This window comes from Martes martes, assembly GCF_963455335.1.
Source record: "Martes martes genome assembly, chromosome: 15".
NCBI classification, from domain to species: Eukaryota; Metazoa; Chordata; class Mammalia; order Carnivora; family Mustelidae; genus Martes; species Martes martes.
Genome location: NC_137903.1, coordinates 46,292,825 through 46,308,450, shown reverse-complemented (window position 1 = coordinate 46,308,450; position 15,626 = coordinate 46,292,825). Strand labels below are relative to the sequence as shown.

At 39.0% G+C, this 15,626-nt stretch overlaps 1 protein-coding gene across 2 annotated transcripts in view; it reads left to right on the top strand.

Annotated features, from left to right (window-relative positions):
* The window catches only part of PLA2G4A (phospholipase A2 group IVA), a 165,045-nt gene that overhangs the window by 46,176 nt on the left and 103,243 nt on the right, over positions 1-15,626 (top strand). For both annotated transcript variants that reach the window (XM_080824658.1, XM_080824659.1), the window contains one exon: positions 4,821-4,902. In XM_080824658.1, the coding sequence (XP_080680784.1) occupies positions 4,821-4,902 (82 nt within the window). The remainder of the gene's footprint in view (positions 1-4,820; positions 4,903-15,626) is intronic.

Genomic DNA, 15,626 nt, shown 5'->3' with positions numbered 1-15,626 from the left:
GGGGGGGAAGGCTTGTGATTTTCACTGAGGAAAAGATTAGGGATGAAAAAAGACACTCCAAGTAAGGTAATCCAATACCTGTAGGCAAAGCTTAAACCTGTGGCTGAGTCAGTATATCGAGCTTATATTTGACATCTCAATTGAAATATGGCATCTCTTTTTGCCAGCTACCAACAGGGATTGTGCTGAGTCATTAGTTTCCTCCAGAGAACACTGGTTGTGGATTCAGTAATGTCATTTTCTCTGGTACCACCCGGAGACGTAACCAAAAGTCTCCCATCCAAGTTGGAAGTTAGCCTAGTCCATACCAGTTTGAAGTTTACATGTGATACTGGCCCCACGAAACAGAAGAATTATCAGAGGATATTTGGATAGTTATTGATTGACACTAAACATTTTTCTCCAAGAATTTATACTTACTTTATAGGTGCTATAATCTTTATAGCGCTAAGAAAGGAATGGGCATGTCCTGAAAATAATTTACAGGTAATCTGAAGATTGGTGATGGTTCCAAAGTTAACTTATAAAAACCAAGAAAGTGGTTTATTTGCCCCTTATTTCCTGTGAAGAGTATGCAGGTATTTCATTCATTATAATTAAGAAAGAGTTGAGGCTAAGGGAAATAAAAGCAGATTAAAACAGAGCTGAATGGGACGCCTGGGTGGCTCAGTTGGTTAAGCCACTGCCTTCAGCTCAGGTCATGATCCCAGGGTCCTGGGATCGAGTCCCGCATCAGGCTCCTTGCTCGGCAGGGAGCCTGCTTCTCTCGCTGCCTCTGCCTGCCTCTCTGCCTGCTTGTGTGTACTCTCTCTCTCTCTGGCAAATAAATAAAATCTTAAAAAAAAAAAAAAAAACCAGAACTGAATGATACAGGAAATAACTCAGTTAACAGAGGAACTTCAGATCAATAAGCGATACAATAGACTAGATTATAACTATACCACTTTAATAAATGGAAACAGCCTTTTTCACTATTAACGTATTGGTATTTGGTATTATTCTCTGTGTAAGTAAAGGAATGTACAGAGAGTGAAGACATTGGGGGCAGCAAGAATAGATTCTAATTCAGATTTAACTTTTACTGTCTATGAGATACTGGGAAGTTATTTAACCTCTCAGAATCTCACTTTAGTCACATATAAATCATACCTATTTTATAGGTTGTTGCAAAAATTAAATGAGAATTCGCATCTAGAAGAATGTGTAACATATGGTTCATACTCAATGAATCCTTATAACATTATCATCTCTCTGTATGTGTTATTTTTTTTTAATAATGTTGAGCTATTTTTTCTTAAGATTTTATTTTAGGTACTCTCTACACCCAAAGTGGGGATTGAACTCCCTGAGATGGAGTGAGATTCTGAGAGGTTAAATAAGCCTGGCATACCTAGGGTAAATCCTCTTGGCTGTAATTTTAATTCCTTTTATATATTATTGGATTCTATTTGCTATAATTTGTTGAAAATTTCTTCATCTATGCTTATGATAGATATTGGTCCATAGTGTTCTTTATTTTTATTTTTTTCCTTATAAGGTCTCTCTCTGATTTTTGCTATCAGGGTAATGCTGGCTTCATAAAATGAGCTAGGTACTATTTCTTCTGCTTCTCTCTTCTGGAAGAGATTGGACAGTATTGGTATAATTTCTTCCTTAAGTGTTTGGTAGAATTTATCAATGAATCCATCCAGGCCTGGTGCTTTCTGTTTTGGAAGGTTAAGTATTGATTCAGTTTCTTTATTCAGATTGTCTGTTTCTACTTGTGTCAGTTTTGGCAGATTATGTCTTTCAAGGAATTGGTCCATTTCATCTAGATCATTAAATTGGGGGCTTAGAGTTGTTCATAGTATTCCTTTATTATTCTTTTGATGTGAGCAGAATCTAGAGGGAACGTCCCTCGTTTATTTATGATATTTGTAACTTGTGCTATCTTTTTTTCTTGTTTAGCCTAGCTAGAGGCTTATTGATTTTGTTGCCCCTTTTCAAAGAAACAATTTTTAGTGTCATCTATTTTCTTTTTTTTTTTTTTAAGATTTTATTTATTTATTTATTTGACAGACAGAGATCGCAAGTAGGGAGAGAGGCAGGCAGAGAGAGAGAGAGGAGGAAGCAGGCTCCCCGCTGAGCAGAGATCCCGACACGGGGCTCGATCCCAGGACCCCGGGATCACGACCTGAGCCGAAGGCAGAAGCTTTAACCCACTGAGCCACCCAGGCGCCCCAGTGTCATCTATTTTCTCTATTGATTTTCCATTTTCAGCTTTACTCATTCCTGCTCTACTTTTTACCATTTTTCTTCTGCTTACTTTGGATTTAACTTGCTTCTCTTTTTCTAGTAGACTCTTAGATGATTGATTTTAGATCTTTCTTCTTTTCATATATGCATATCATGAAATAATACATGAAATATATGTATGTATGAAATAATATGTATGTCAATATACGTATTATTTAATTTCCTTGTAAGCATTACTTTCACTGCATTCCCCCTGATTTTGCTAAGCTGTAGTTTCATTTTCATTTAGTTCTAGATATTTAAAAATTTCTCCTGAGCCTCCTTCATTGACATATGTGTTATTTAAAAGTGTGTTATTTAATCTCCAAGTACTTGTGATTTTCCAGCCATCATCCTGTTTGGTTTCCAGTTTAATTCTGTTGTGGTCTGAGAGGACACGTTGTATGATTGTTCTATGTGATCTTAAGAAGTATGTGCATTCTGCCCTTGGACAAAGTAGTCCATAGATGTCAATTTTATCTAGTTGACTAATGGTGCCGTTGAGTTCAGCTGTATTCTTACTATAGATAAGTAAATCTATTTACTATAAATAAATAGATTTATTTATTTATTTATCTATCTATTTATTTATTTCTAAGACTTTATTTATCAGAGAAAGAGAGAGAGCACAAGCAGGAGGGAGTGGCAGGCAGAGGGAGAAGCGGGTTCCCCACTGAGCAAGGAGCCTGATGTGGGACTCCATCCCAGGACTCTGGGATCATGATCTGAGCCGGAGGCAGACACTTAACTAACTGAACCACCTAGGCATCCCAGATCTGTTTATTTCTGATAGAGGGGTGTTGAAGTCTCCAACTATGATAATGGATTTTTTTTTTTTTTTTTGGTGGGGACAACATGTGTGTGATTTTTGGTTGTATAAAGCTGAGTATAGGACAGGTAGGTCTAGGTAGGGAGAGATAGATGGGGGGTGCTATGTGATCAAGCTTACAGAAATCCCAAAAATATGGAGGTGTGGGGAAACCAGAGATAAGGGAACAAACCAGACCACCCTGCCCTAGCATGTAGGGTGGGTGTCTTTTTTATGATAATGACCTGTGACCAGCAAAGAATAACGAGACCCTAGGTGGAAAGTAGGCCATTGAAGGTATTATGACTAGTCCTTGCTCAGTGGTGATACCATTAGAGGTGTTAAATGGATTTAAGGTCCCTGGTTAGCTTTCTATAAAAGACCAACCCTAAGGGCCCTCAGTGGCAACCCTGTGGAGACCCTTCTCGCTCTTGAGAGCTTTTTCTGTATCTTCACTTAACACACATCCATCACTTTACTCACTCTCCTTGGTCCATGAGATTCATTCTTAGACTCAGTGAGACGAGAACCTAGCTTGGCCATTTCCAAGCAACACGCTTCTTTGTAAGCATTCGTTTCATTTATAATTGATAGTATTACTTATATGGAGTAAAACCTTAGCTACTCAGAACACCTCTAGACATAGAAGGTATTTCTCTTCAATAATAAACTCGAATAAGAGTTATCTTGAAACATTTCACAGGCTTCTCTGCCTTTTTAAACAAAGTATGCTCGTCATTAGTATCTTCACCACTTCCTGATGCTGTGTTATAAATCCGAACATAAATTATTCTACTGATAGAGTGATACCTTCAGAAACTGTGGAGTGCTAACTGTTGATCGTCTATCTCACTACTGCTGGTGCTTATGAATCTATGTTTTTAGAATTTTTTTTCCAGCCTCCTTGATTTTTGACTGTCATTACTCCTTTATCAGTATTGCCAGTATCTTAGCTTTTTTAAATCAATTATGGACTTCTTAATCGGTGAAACAAGTCTGCTACAGTTAGGAAAGATAGGAGTGGCTAATAAATGTGGGCCTCTTCTAAGATTAGACAGGGTTCAGCTTTAGATAAGGACTTCGCAATTTTCAGTTGCTCAGAGAACTTTGTGAGTTCCTGCTTCCTTATTCGGCTTCAGTTGATAGAGTTGTTGGCTACTTTCTAGTGAGGTGAAGTATTTACTAAAGTCTTCCAGGAAAACTTTTAATGTTGCTGCATATGGTTTATAACAAATGCATTAAAATTAATATCAGTAGTTCTCTGGTTATGGCCTTAGGTCTAAAGGATTTTGAATACTGCTGTGGAAATGTCTTGCCAAAAAAAAAAAAAAAAAACTTTCACTGAACAGTAACAATAAAAACAAACAATGCAAACATCTTGCTCAGACTTTGCCTCTCTAAGCCCAGGCTTCCTTGTCATTCCGTACAAAGCCTGATTGTCTTCCTAGAAGGCCTGTCGTCCTCATTTACATTTTCCCTCAAGCTTGGTAAACCTGACGGGAAAACTTCCAGTAGTCAAATTGTAGTGAAGCATGGTCTAAACTTCTCAATAATTCTGTGGTGGGAGAGAGGAGAGACTCGAATAAGTAACAGCCCTGGGATCAAAGGATGTTTCTGGTATGAATCTTACTTCCCTTCAACCTGAATCTTTTTAACTAGTCTCGAGGAAGCAGTGAGAACAGTTTGCTTGGATTCTGTGTTGGAAGCTTGTTTTTAATTTACTACTCTTTATTTCCAGGTGGAGCACCAGTATTCCCACAAATTCACAGTGGTGGTGTTACGTGCCACCAAAGTGACCAAGGGGGCCTTCGGTGACATGCGTAAGTGTCCTTATTTGCTTTTCTGTTGAAAATGAATAATTGTGGTTCTCTCTTTAGTTGCACTACTTCTCTGATAAGCAGGGGTTGGGGGACTGTCCCTCTTTCAAATGTGGTTATCTTTGTCTAGATCTTTAAATGATAACATTTTGCTAAGTTCTCTGGTGCTCTGGTCTCTGTGGGAATTGTGTTTTACATTTTTTTGGTAACCTTTTTACATTTTACTTTACATTAATTGAGAGTACTTGGAGTCAGACAAATTTGTCTCCGGACAAACCGATTTTTGGAATTAAATGCTCTTTATTTTGGAAAGAGTGCTGTCTCAAGACTTCACGCAAGCTGCCCCTGAAGTAGGGTGCCTACAGGATTAAAAAAAATGCAGTTTCTCTAGTTCTTACGCCTTTGAGTGTGTTTATTATGTGTGGAAATAGCCATAGAAACTGTTGGTAGCACAGCTGGAAGCGACCTGAGCCACACAGCCTGAGGAGGATCATGTTGAATGAGCCTGCTAGCAGTATCCTTCTCCCGGCGTTGCAAAGCAGTTTTCCTGGTTAATCTCCCCACTCAAATGGCTGGGGGGGTTACCAAGGGGAAGGGGATCCAAGGAAAGATAAGGATTATGATGATGAATGTGGCAAAGCTTTAAATTATTGTTAAAATGTGGGAATGGGCAGTTAACCCCTCAGAAGAGGTTTGGAGACAGAAGGGAGGTTGCAGTTAATGGGTCTGGGAGACCGGGACGTCTGCGCTCCAGGCGCTCAGAGGAAGAGAGTCTTGGCGTGAGAGTGAGAAGTCCCAGGCGGAGCAAACAGTATGTTCAAAAGTGAGAGAAGAGCAGAGAGCTTGTGAGGACCTAGAACGGGTCCTGTGTGGTCAGAGAACAGAGAGCAAAGGGGAAGGGGGACGAGCACTAATAGGACAAAGTCCAAGATTGCAATTTCATCAGAAATGCGATGGAGAAAAATTTGATGACATTTGACTCATAAATCACATGATTGGATCTTCATTTAAAAAAAAAAAAGTTTATTCTGGCCATTTTATGTTCAATAGGTTGGGGGCAAATGCGGAATATGCTTTTTAAGAATACAAATAATACTGTAGGAATAAAAATAATGGTGAATATAAGAATAAAGATGAACTTGTTAAAATCATGCTGAAAATGGGCTAATGAAGGAGAGTTAAATACTAAGAAAAAAATGGAAGATCTGTGCTCAAGCCTTCGATGAATGAGAAAGAATGTCTGGGGAGTGGGTAAAAGAAGTAAAATGGGAAACAGGACATAGAATCTTTGGATGCGAGAGGTTTTCATGAGAGATGAGGGAACAAGAACAGTTTCTTCAACTTTAATCTGGACCAGTGGTTTATATTCTAAATTTTATCTCCTACTTCAGTCCAACCCAATCACTCTTTTGTCAGTGTTCTTCTGAGGTGATTCTTATTTTGATTTTTTATTATAATTCTTTGCATTTCATTACTTTATTTTATTTTAAAAGATTTTATTTATTTGACAGAGAGAGAGAGAGATCACAAGGAGGCAGAGAGGGAGGCAGAGAGAGAGGAGGAAGCAGGCTCCCTGCTGAGCAGAGAACCCCATGCGGGGCTCGATCCCAGGACCCTGAGATCATGACCTGAGCCGAAGGCAGAGTCTTTAACCCACTGAGCCACCCAGGTGCCCCCTGCATTTTCATTATTTTAATGAGAGTTCACCGGAAGAAAGAGAAGTCACATCAGAAGCCATATTTAAAAACTGGTATATCCCTCATGACGGGGGAAAAGGCATAGGCTTTATAACTCAAGGTCAACAGTTAGAAAAGCTGTTCTTAATTCACTGAAGCCTATGTCAGGAGCTTGCCGCATATGCAAGTTACTGACCTAATTTGACTTTGAAAAAATATATAGTTAGGTTCTTATACAAAGCAGCAACGTACACAGTGGAGGATTCCCATAGTGCAGGACTCTGTCGAGCAGAGACAATGGGTTTGCTGTGTTTTAAGATGAGCCCAACAGCAGTTAAAACTCTCTGCTCTGTGCATTGCCTTCAACTGGTGTGGATCTGATTTCCTAGCTGCTCCCCCCCATCGGTACAGGCGCTTGGCCTATGGTTTTTAGAATTAAGGCAGAGGAGACAATGGTACAGGAAGTGTCATTTTAAACGTAGATGAGTGACATTGATAATAATATTTACAAATTAACATGAGATGTTAATTCATCTCATGAAACACAAAACAGATACATTTGATTTTATTTCACTTGAGTTATTACATAATTTTTTTTTGGAGTGGGGGAGGGAATTGTTGCCAGCCCTTTATGTTACCTTCGTGAGTTTATAGAAAGTCAGGAGGAGATAAGAAGAAAGAAAGTCTCAGAGAAAAGAATTCCTGGAGAAGGGTAGCATGAAAAAGTAAAAGGATGATATGATACACAGGGCCAAGCACTTTATTTTTGAGAAGTTGTGGGATATTACAGTGAGACAAGGTATTGGCATTAGCTGTCACTTATACAAATCACCAAGTAAACTGAATTTCGGAACTTTGTATAGAGAAGCGCCTTTAGTATGGACAAGGATTAAGCTATAGGAACCGTCCTAAGGTCTGTGAAGACCACAAAACAGAAACCCCCACTCTTTTCTGTTGTTGATACAATGTGTCTGCATTTATTTAGAAAGGCACGTTTCCATAAAGTCTTACATGTTGGTAAAGAATGACCGATTACTATTGCATTTTTTTAGTTTTGTCTGTGTATGTGGGGGCCTTCTCAAGGGTGCCACACATATCAAGTGGTTGATTGCCAGTAAAATACTTATATCCACCTTTTTCCTTTTTTGAGATGATATTAAGATTATATCAATTTTTTATTTTGTCCCTTGATAAATCATCCTGTTCTAATTATCTCCACTTAAAAATACTGTACTAAAGGGGTATTTGGGGGGCTCAGTGGGTTCAAGCCTCTGCCTTCGGCTCAGGTCGTGATCCCAGGGTCCTGGGATCGAGCCCCGCATCGGGCTCTCTGCTCTGTGGGGAGCCTGCCTCCTCCTCTTTCTCTGCCTGCCTCACCACCTACTTGTGATCTCTATCTGTCAAATAAATAAATAAATAAATAAAAAATTTTTTAAAGTACTGTATTTAATTGCTAAAACATCATAATAAAATTAGCAGTACCCCATGAACTGTCTTTTGAGGGGTCAGAGCTGACATTTGAATTGTAACACTTGACTCATGTCTTTGTTTTTACCTGAGGGCCCCGGGCCGGCCAAGAACAGGACAACCCCTTCCCGGTCCTGGTTGCTAATTTCAGTGTGTGCTCAACTATCTCATTCATACCAGTATCCCAGGGACGGCCCTTCCTCGCCTTCTTATGTTCCTGTCCTATGAAGAGGTAGTTTGAAGTTCATTTTTGCGCCTGACTCACCATAGTCGTATTTCTAAAACAAGTACTTTGCGTTAATTTGGCAGTATTAACATAACCCTCCCTTTTAAAGGTAGAGGAAGTTGTAGTTAGATCTGACATGTAGCCAGGGGCATGTTAACATTGCACCAGGCGCAGGTGCAGATGAATGTATATTAAACTTCGTATTCTTTATTGTTCCTTTCCTCTTCTAGCGGAAGTTACGTATTTGCAGAATGACTATAGTGACCATAAAATTTCAGTTGGCAATAGTTTCCTTTGCATGTATGTGAAACAAGAAACACATAACCCTGGCCACAAACCCGAGTTTAAAACAGAATGAAATAGCTGGCAAAAAAAATGTTTTAGCTACCTCACCGAGTTTCTGCTCCTTTTAAAAAGTCTTGGCGAAAACACAGATCATGTATAATAATGGAGGCTAGTCTCAGAATTCAGAACTAGAATTAGAGTCATGTTTCATTCCCTAAGATGAAATCAGAAAATGGATACCATAGCGTTTTTGTTTATCTGTTTTTTAAAGATTTATTTATTTATTTGAGAGAGAGAGATTGAGACAGCATGGGGGTGGTGGGCAGAGGGAGGAGGAGAGAGAATCCTCTGACGCAGAATCCATCCTGAGCACAGAACCTGAAGCAGGGCTCGATCTCACGACCCTGAGATCATGACCTGACCCAAAATCAGGAGTCAGATGCTCAACCGACTGAGCCACCCAGGTGCCCCACCAGTGTTAGATATTTTTAATATCCGAATTAAGTACATATGTTAAGGATTCTTGGCTGGTCTTAATGGACACTGAACTCTTTGTCTTTACAGAATTATCATCAATGTTAGGACCTTCAAGGACAGTTGTAGGACAGCAGATGGATCTTCTTTCCTTAAGTATTCAGGAGAACACAAAGCTTAATTCCAACATTCAAACTTTGAGAAAAAATACATGCATTTGAGAGAATTATGAACTCTTTGTACTGAGGCCAATTTTTATAAGATTGTATTGCTTAATAACTTAAGGTACTCTTTTTTCTTAAGAACCTCAAGCTTTTATTTTTCATAATGTCTCTGTCTGTGGGTAAGTGATGTTTTATTGCAGGTAAACTCATAGCAAGATCTAAACCAAGTTCCTAATTTTTAAGTAGCTATGCTGTTTGCAGGTCCAAGGCTAACCTCATCTCCCCAAGTAGTGCTTTTCAAACATTAATGTCCATATGAGTCTCCAAGGGTTCTTGGTCAAAGTGCATATTCTGATTGAGTAGGTCTAGGAAAGGTCTTCCTCGTTCCTCCAGTCTTCTCTCCCAAGCAGTAGCCTCGATCCCCTCACCTCTAGGAACACCAAGAGGATTTAGCCTCTTCAAGGGACATGACTCTCAACACATAGTGTTACTAATCCCCTGCGAAAGGAGCTTAGAACTCAACCTTCTGAATTGTAAACGTTCACCTGAGATGCAGGGTGTTGGATGCGTATGTACGGAAACATTGTCTATTTAATTTTTTGAGAATCTTCATCAGCAGCAAGAGCAATGTAGAAATGACTTTGCAAATGTGTTATCACTCTCTGGTAGACATTCTTGGGTGTCACAGTGATCACATCTCTAGGGAGGAGGCAGAGTGTATTCATGAAAGAACGTGGTCTCCAGAGGCAAAACACTACTCCCTAGTTCTCTGTCTTCTTTTTTCACCATAGAGATGTTAGGAGAATTCAAGGAGTTGACTAATGTGAGGTACTCACATGCCTGAACCATGGTCCACCCTGAGTATTACCTACTATGGTTAAAATTATTTCAGATACCAAAATCAGAAGACATTTATTTCTTAAATATAATCTTTGGGCTAAAGAATATTCTTTGTGGATAGTCTGTGGCCTGGGATAATTTTCACTTTTTCATCTTGGGAGACAAGAAATTTCAGTGGTGACTGTGTTGAGCAAATTGCTGGATCCTTCTTTTTTCAGCTTGGAAGAAAGAAATGGTGGACTGGCACTCGCGTTGTCTTTTCTGATACCCTTGGGCACAGTTCACTCCTGTACTCCTCTGACAGCGGTCTGGACTTCTGTTTAATACTTGTCACCTGGGCATCTTAATGAAGCATTTGTAAAACCTGTGTCTTACGCACTTTTTTAGAAAATTGGTGCTTAGCCTTGAGTCTGGCCTAGTAGTTAGATCTCAGAGGAGTTTGGATTAATGAATAGGATACACAAATGTGTGTGATTATACCTTTCATCTTGGATATTGCTTTCTCAGGGCCTCCTAAAGAGAGAATTTTAAAAATTTCTGGGGCATCTGGGTAGCTTCGTCGGTTGAGCATCTGAGTTTTGGGTGCAGGTTTTGACTTCATGTTGGTGAGATCAAGCCCTTGTTGGTTCTCTCTCTCCCTCTGCTTCTTCCTCCACTAGCCCCTCTTAAAAAATAATAAAAAATATATATATATTCCATCTTTTAAAAAAGATTTTATTTATTTGTTTGTTGGAGAGAGAGAGAGAGCACACAAGCAGGGTGAGCAGCCCACAGAAGGAGAAGCAGACCCCTGCTGAGCAAGGAGCCTGATGTGGGACTTGATCCCAGGACCCTGGGATCATGGCCTGAGCCAAAGGCAGAGGCTTACCCAACTGAGCCACCCAGGCTGCTGTTATTTCTATCCATAGCTATCTAGAATCTTCCTGGGTTTCAATGTACTGAAACTTTATAACACCTTTGGATTCATACAATCAATCTTTTCTTAGATTAATTATTATTTCAAATATATATTTTTTATAAATGGCACTGCTGTTGGCCTGTAGCCAGCTGCTACCCTTAAGTATATTTTTCTGAAATCAGACATTTCCCTAGCATTAGCCCTTAAGTTAATGATGAACACGAGTTTTGGTTTACTAATATTTTTGGAATGTTTTTGAGAATCCACCCAAGGTTTTAAAAATTCTATGTATAATGAAACTGTTTCCCAGTGGGACTTTTATGGGAGATAATTTCAAGATGAATAAAATGTTCCAGAACATGCCTGTCTCAGATCCCTTATCTTGTATTTTCTGTAAAGTTGAGAAATAGATTGTGTTAGGAGGGCACTACTGTCCTTTCATTTCGAATGTCACGTAGTTTAGTAAATGGCCAAATGTTTTATGAGTACAGTTAGTCCTTTTTATCTTTATTTAAATGTCATAAGATTTTGTGTGTGTCTGTGTGTGTCTTATATGTATATATTTGTGTGTCCAGGCCTGATGAGTCCAGTAAATACTGTCCTGTGATAATTTGATGATATCAGTCGGTCCTTGGGTAGATTTTCAACACACTTAGTCAGTAAGATTAACAGCTATATTCCAGTTGTGTATTTGATAGCAGTGCTTTTGAGAGATAATAAAATCAGGTTCCCATCAAAATGAAGAGTATGTTACCAGCACTAATAGAGACACAATCCACATGTTTCCTCCCTTTTTTCAAAGACCTATCACTGATGGAGCCTATTTATTTAGCTTTTTTTAAACCATGTATGTCTCATACTTGAGTTTCTTTGTCTTAAAATACTTTTTTTTAAAGATTTTTTAAAAAATTGATTCATTTGACAGAGAGAGAGAGATCACAAGTAGGCAGAGAGGCAGCGAGGGAGGTGGGAGGCAGGCTCCCCGCTGAACAGAGAGCCCGATGCGGGGCTCCATCCCAGGACCCCTGAGATCATGACCTGAGCCGAAAGCAGAGGCTTTAACCCACTGAGCCACCCAAGCGCCCCTTAAAATACTTTTTCTATTTTTCACATGTATAGTTAACATGTTAATGTTCTACCCAGTGAAGGCATATCTTCATTCTAAAAACTTGAAAAAAACTGAGTGATATGCAACCATCTTTTTGTGTGTTAAGTAAATTCTCTATGCCGAAAATCATATACCACTTCTGTATTGAAAAGGTGTGATTAATATCTCATGGAACTAGGGGCGCCTGGGTGGCTCAGTGGGTTAAAGCCTCTGCCTTCGGCTCGGGTCATGATCCCGGGAATCTTGGGATCGAGCCCCGCATCGGGCTCTCTGCTCAGCAGGGAGCCTGCTTCCCCCTCTCTCTCTGCCTGCTTCTCTGCCTACTTGTGATCTCCATCTGTCAAATAAAAAAAAAAAAATCTCATGGAACTAAATTTAAAAATAGTTAAATGTTTCTTAAATTTCCTCAAAAAAGTATGCTCTTAAACTTTTTATGTCAAAGAGAATACCTCTGCTTCTCTAAAAGTTTAAACATTTATGTGAAAACACTTATCATATATGTTCTTTTAGTATATTTCCATATTTTAAAGTTCTTCTTAAAAATATAAAGTTTATATGGGGCGCCTGGGTGGCTCAGTGGGTTAAAGCCTCTGCCTTCAACTCAGGTCATGATCTCAGGATACTGGGATCAAGTCCCGCATTGAGCTCTCTGCTCAGCAGGTAGCCTGCTTCCCCCCCTCTCTCTGCCTATCTCTCTGCCTGATTGTGATCTCTGTCTCTGTCAAATAAATAAATAAAATCTTTTGAAAAATATATAAAGTATATAATGTAGAGATTGAAATGACTAGGGAAGGAAATGACTAATGAAACTTAGCCAAGGGATAGTCTGGGGATTTTGTAAATGTTACTGACTCCTTAGAAGTATTCTTCCATTCTTACTCCTCCCAATGCATCAATATATTTTTTAATGGAATATTTTAGATAAAATTCTAGACAGAATTATTTTAAGTTGATGTACAAGGTTTATCGAAATCTGCAGGTGCGAAATGAAATAACAGCTTTGAACTTTTAACTTTGCATAAGAAATGTTAAAGAAATATGTAACGCATTATTAATGTCCGTTATTAAAGTCCTCATCAATACATGCTGAGCTTCTGTTGTTGATACCTCCTGCTCACTCAGCGCCTTGAGAAATATAAGAGAAATAAACGTAATACGTGCGGTAGGTAACGATTGAAGGCCTGTCCCATACTCAAGAGGAAGCATGGCTTACAGATTGGAGCAAGGACTCAGCCACGGGCTTGCCTGGATTCCAATCTCCCTTCTATTTATTAACCCCATGACTTGGGGTAAGTTACTTAGCTTTTCTAGGCCTCCGTTTCCTTAGGGGTTAAATGGGGGTCATAGTTATGCCTTCCTCGTAGGTTTTTTAATGAGGATTAAAAACGATTCTAAAGTGTTTAGAAAGGTGTTTGATGAAGAGTGCACACAATACATGTTAAATAAATAAATAAAATGCTAAGGAGAGTTCTTAGAACTTAACATTATACTTCATTTATTCAGTTTAGTAACACGAGAAGATATGTGCTGCTTTTATTTTAATTTTATGGGTACAAACATTTAAAAAAAAACATTAAGTAAATAATCTGAAATCACACGGCTGTAGGTTTTATGGCTACAACTTAAACCTATCTCACTTTGATGCTTACTTGTACAGCGGCTTTGCCTTTGAGCTATTTGTGGTCTAGATGAAAAGATGAAATAGGTATGAATAACTCTGGGAAACCAACCCAAGAAGGTATGCACTCAGGAATTGTGTGTTTAGGCTATGTGATGTTACTGATTTTGAAAAGTGTTGGCAGTAAGCTTCCCCGAGGACTTCACAGCGTGAATGGAGATTGAGATAGGTTTTAAAACTAAGTAGAATTTTATTATGTTATTATTAAATAGTTTTGACATTCTGACTTAGAAAAAAATCATAAAAGGTTTTAAACATGGGACAGAGTATGTATACTATACATTATCAGGGAATCTGGTCATTTTTTAATGGTTTATGCTAGAGAATAAACATCAAGTACCAAGGATAATGCCTTGTTTGAGTATAGTGGTTCTAAACAGGGGTGGGGGTTGGTTTTGCTGCACAGGGTACATTGGGCTATAAATCTAGAGACATTTTTAACTGTCACAGTTGGGGGATCCTATTGGCACCTAGCGTGTAGAAGTCAGGAAGCACTGCAGAGAAAAGAATTATCTGACCCATGGGGCGCCTGGGTGGCTCAGTGGGTTAAGCCTCTGCGTTCGGCTCGGGTCATGATCTCAGGGTCCTGGGATCGAGTCCCGCATCAGGCTCTCTGCTCAGCAGGGAGCCTGCTTCTCCCCCCACCACCCCGCTCTCTCTGCCTGCCTCTCTGCCTATTTGTGGTCTCTCTCTCTGTCAAATAAATAAATAAAATCTTTTAAAAAAATTTTAAAAAAGAAGAAGAAGAATTATCTGACCCAAAATGTCAGTAGTGTCAAGGTTGAGAATTCCTTTGTTAATAAAAAATCATTTTTATTAAAGAATCATTAAAAGAATCATTAAAAGAATCATTCTTTTGTAGGGTAGAATGCATATCTACGGCTAAATCCGTATAGCTAACATTAACAATATAAATAAATTAATATGTTTTCTAATACTACATAAGAATTTTTAGAGAACAGGTCCTTCCTCTCCAACATAAACAGATGCCAAGAAACATTTCTAGATTCTAAACTTATAAAAACATCCAGACGTAGACACTGATAACGCAGGTATTTTTGTTTCCTTCCAAGAAGGTATCACAGAGATTGAAGCTAAAAGGCAGGGCAGGTAGCAAGCGAAATTTCAGTTCTGTTCTAGGTTGACGTTTGCTGGCCTTGGGTTGTTTTGAATTGATCTTTCTCTGTTTTCTCGTGAATATCAGCATTCTTTCCAGTAATTTTGTTGTTGCTGCTGTCTGTTGTACCATATGCCAGATGGTAGCCCACTCCATCAATGTACTGAGTCCGCTATTAGTTCCCAGCAGTACCAAGTCATTTGCGTGTAGATGCCACTGGGCTTGCTTCCTTGAGTCTGTTTGGCTGATGCTACATTCTGATGGTTTTGTGTCCCTTTACAACAGGAAACATTGACCTGAGAAAGCACTTTTATAGATCTGAGGCTGTGAGAAAAAGAAAGATGAGAAAATAGGGAGAGTTCAAATTGGAGACTCTGCCTGATCAAAGGACTCAAAATAGTGTTAATAAAACTGCTTTGTAATTTCAATTAGCAATAACTGTGCCTTGGATAAACTTCATTGGCTACAAAAACAAAAGACAAAAAAAAAAAAAGCAAAAAAAACCTTACTGGCTACAGTGCAGTTACTGTGGCAAAGTGCTTTGTAATTTCAGATGAGGGAAAGGTATTCTATGATGACTTGAGTTGCTCGACGATGCTGCTTTCGTTGTAAGGGCTTTGCTGTTCTCTCCCCAATGTATCCAGAATCATGGCTGAAGTTCTGTTTTACGAAACCACTTTGAATTCGCTGACTTTTCTAGCTTCTGCATTTCTAGTAATTTACAGGGACTCTCCTTCAGCATCTGTCCTCATGACAATTCCAACTCTGAGCCTTTTTTGGAGGAAGCAGGGACT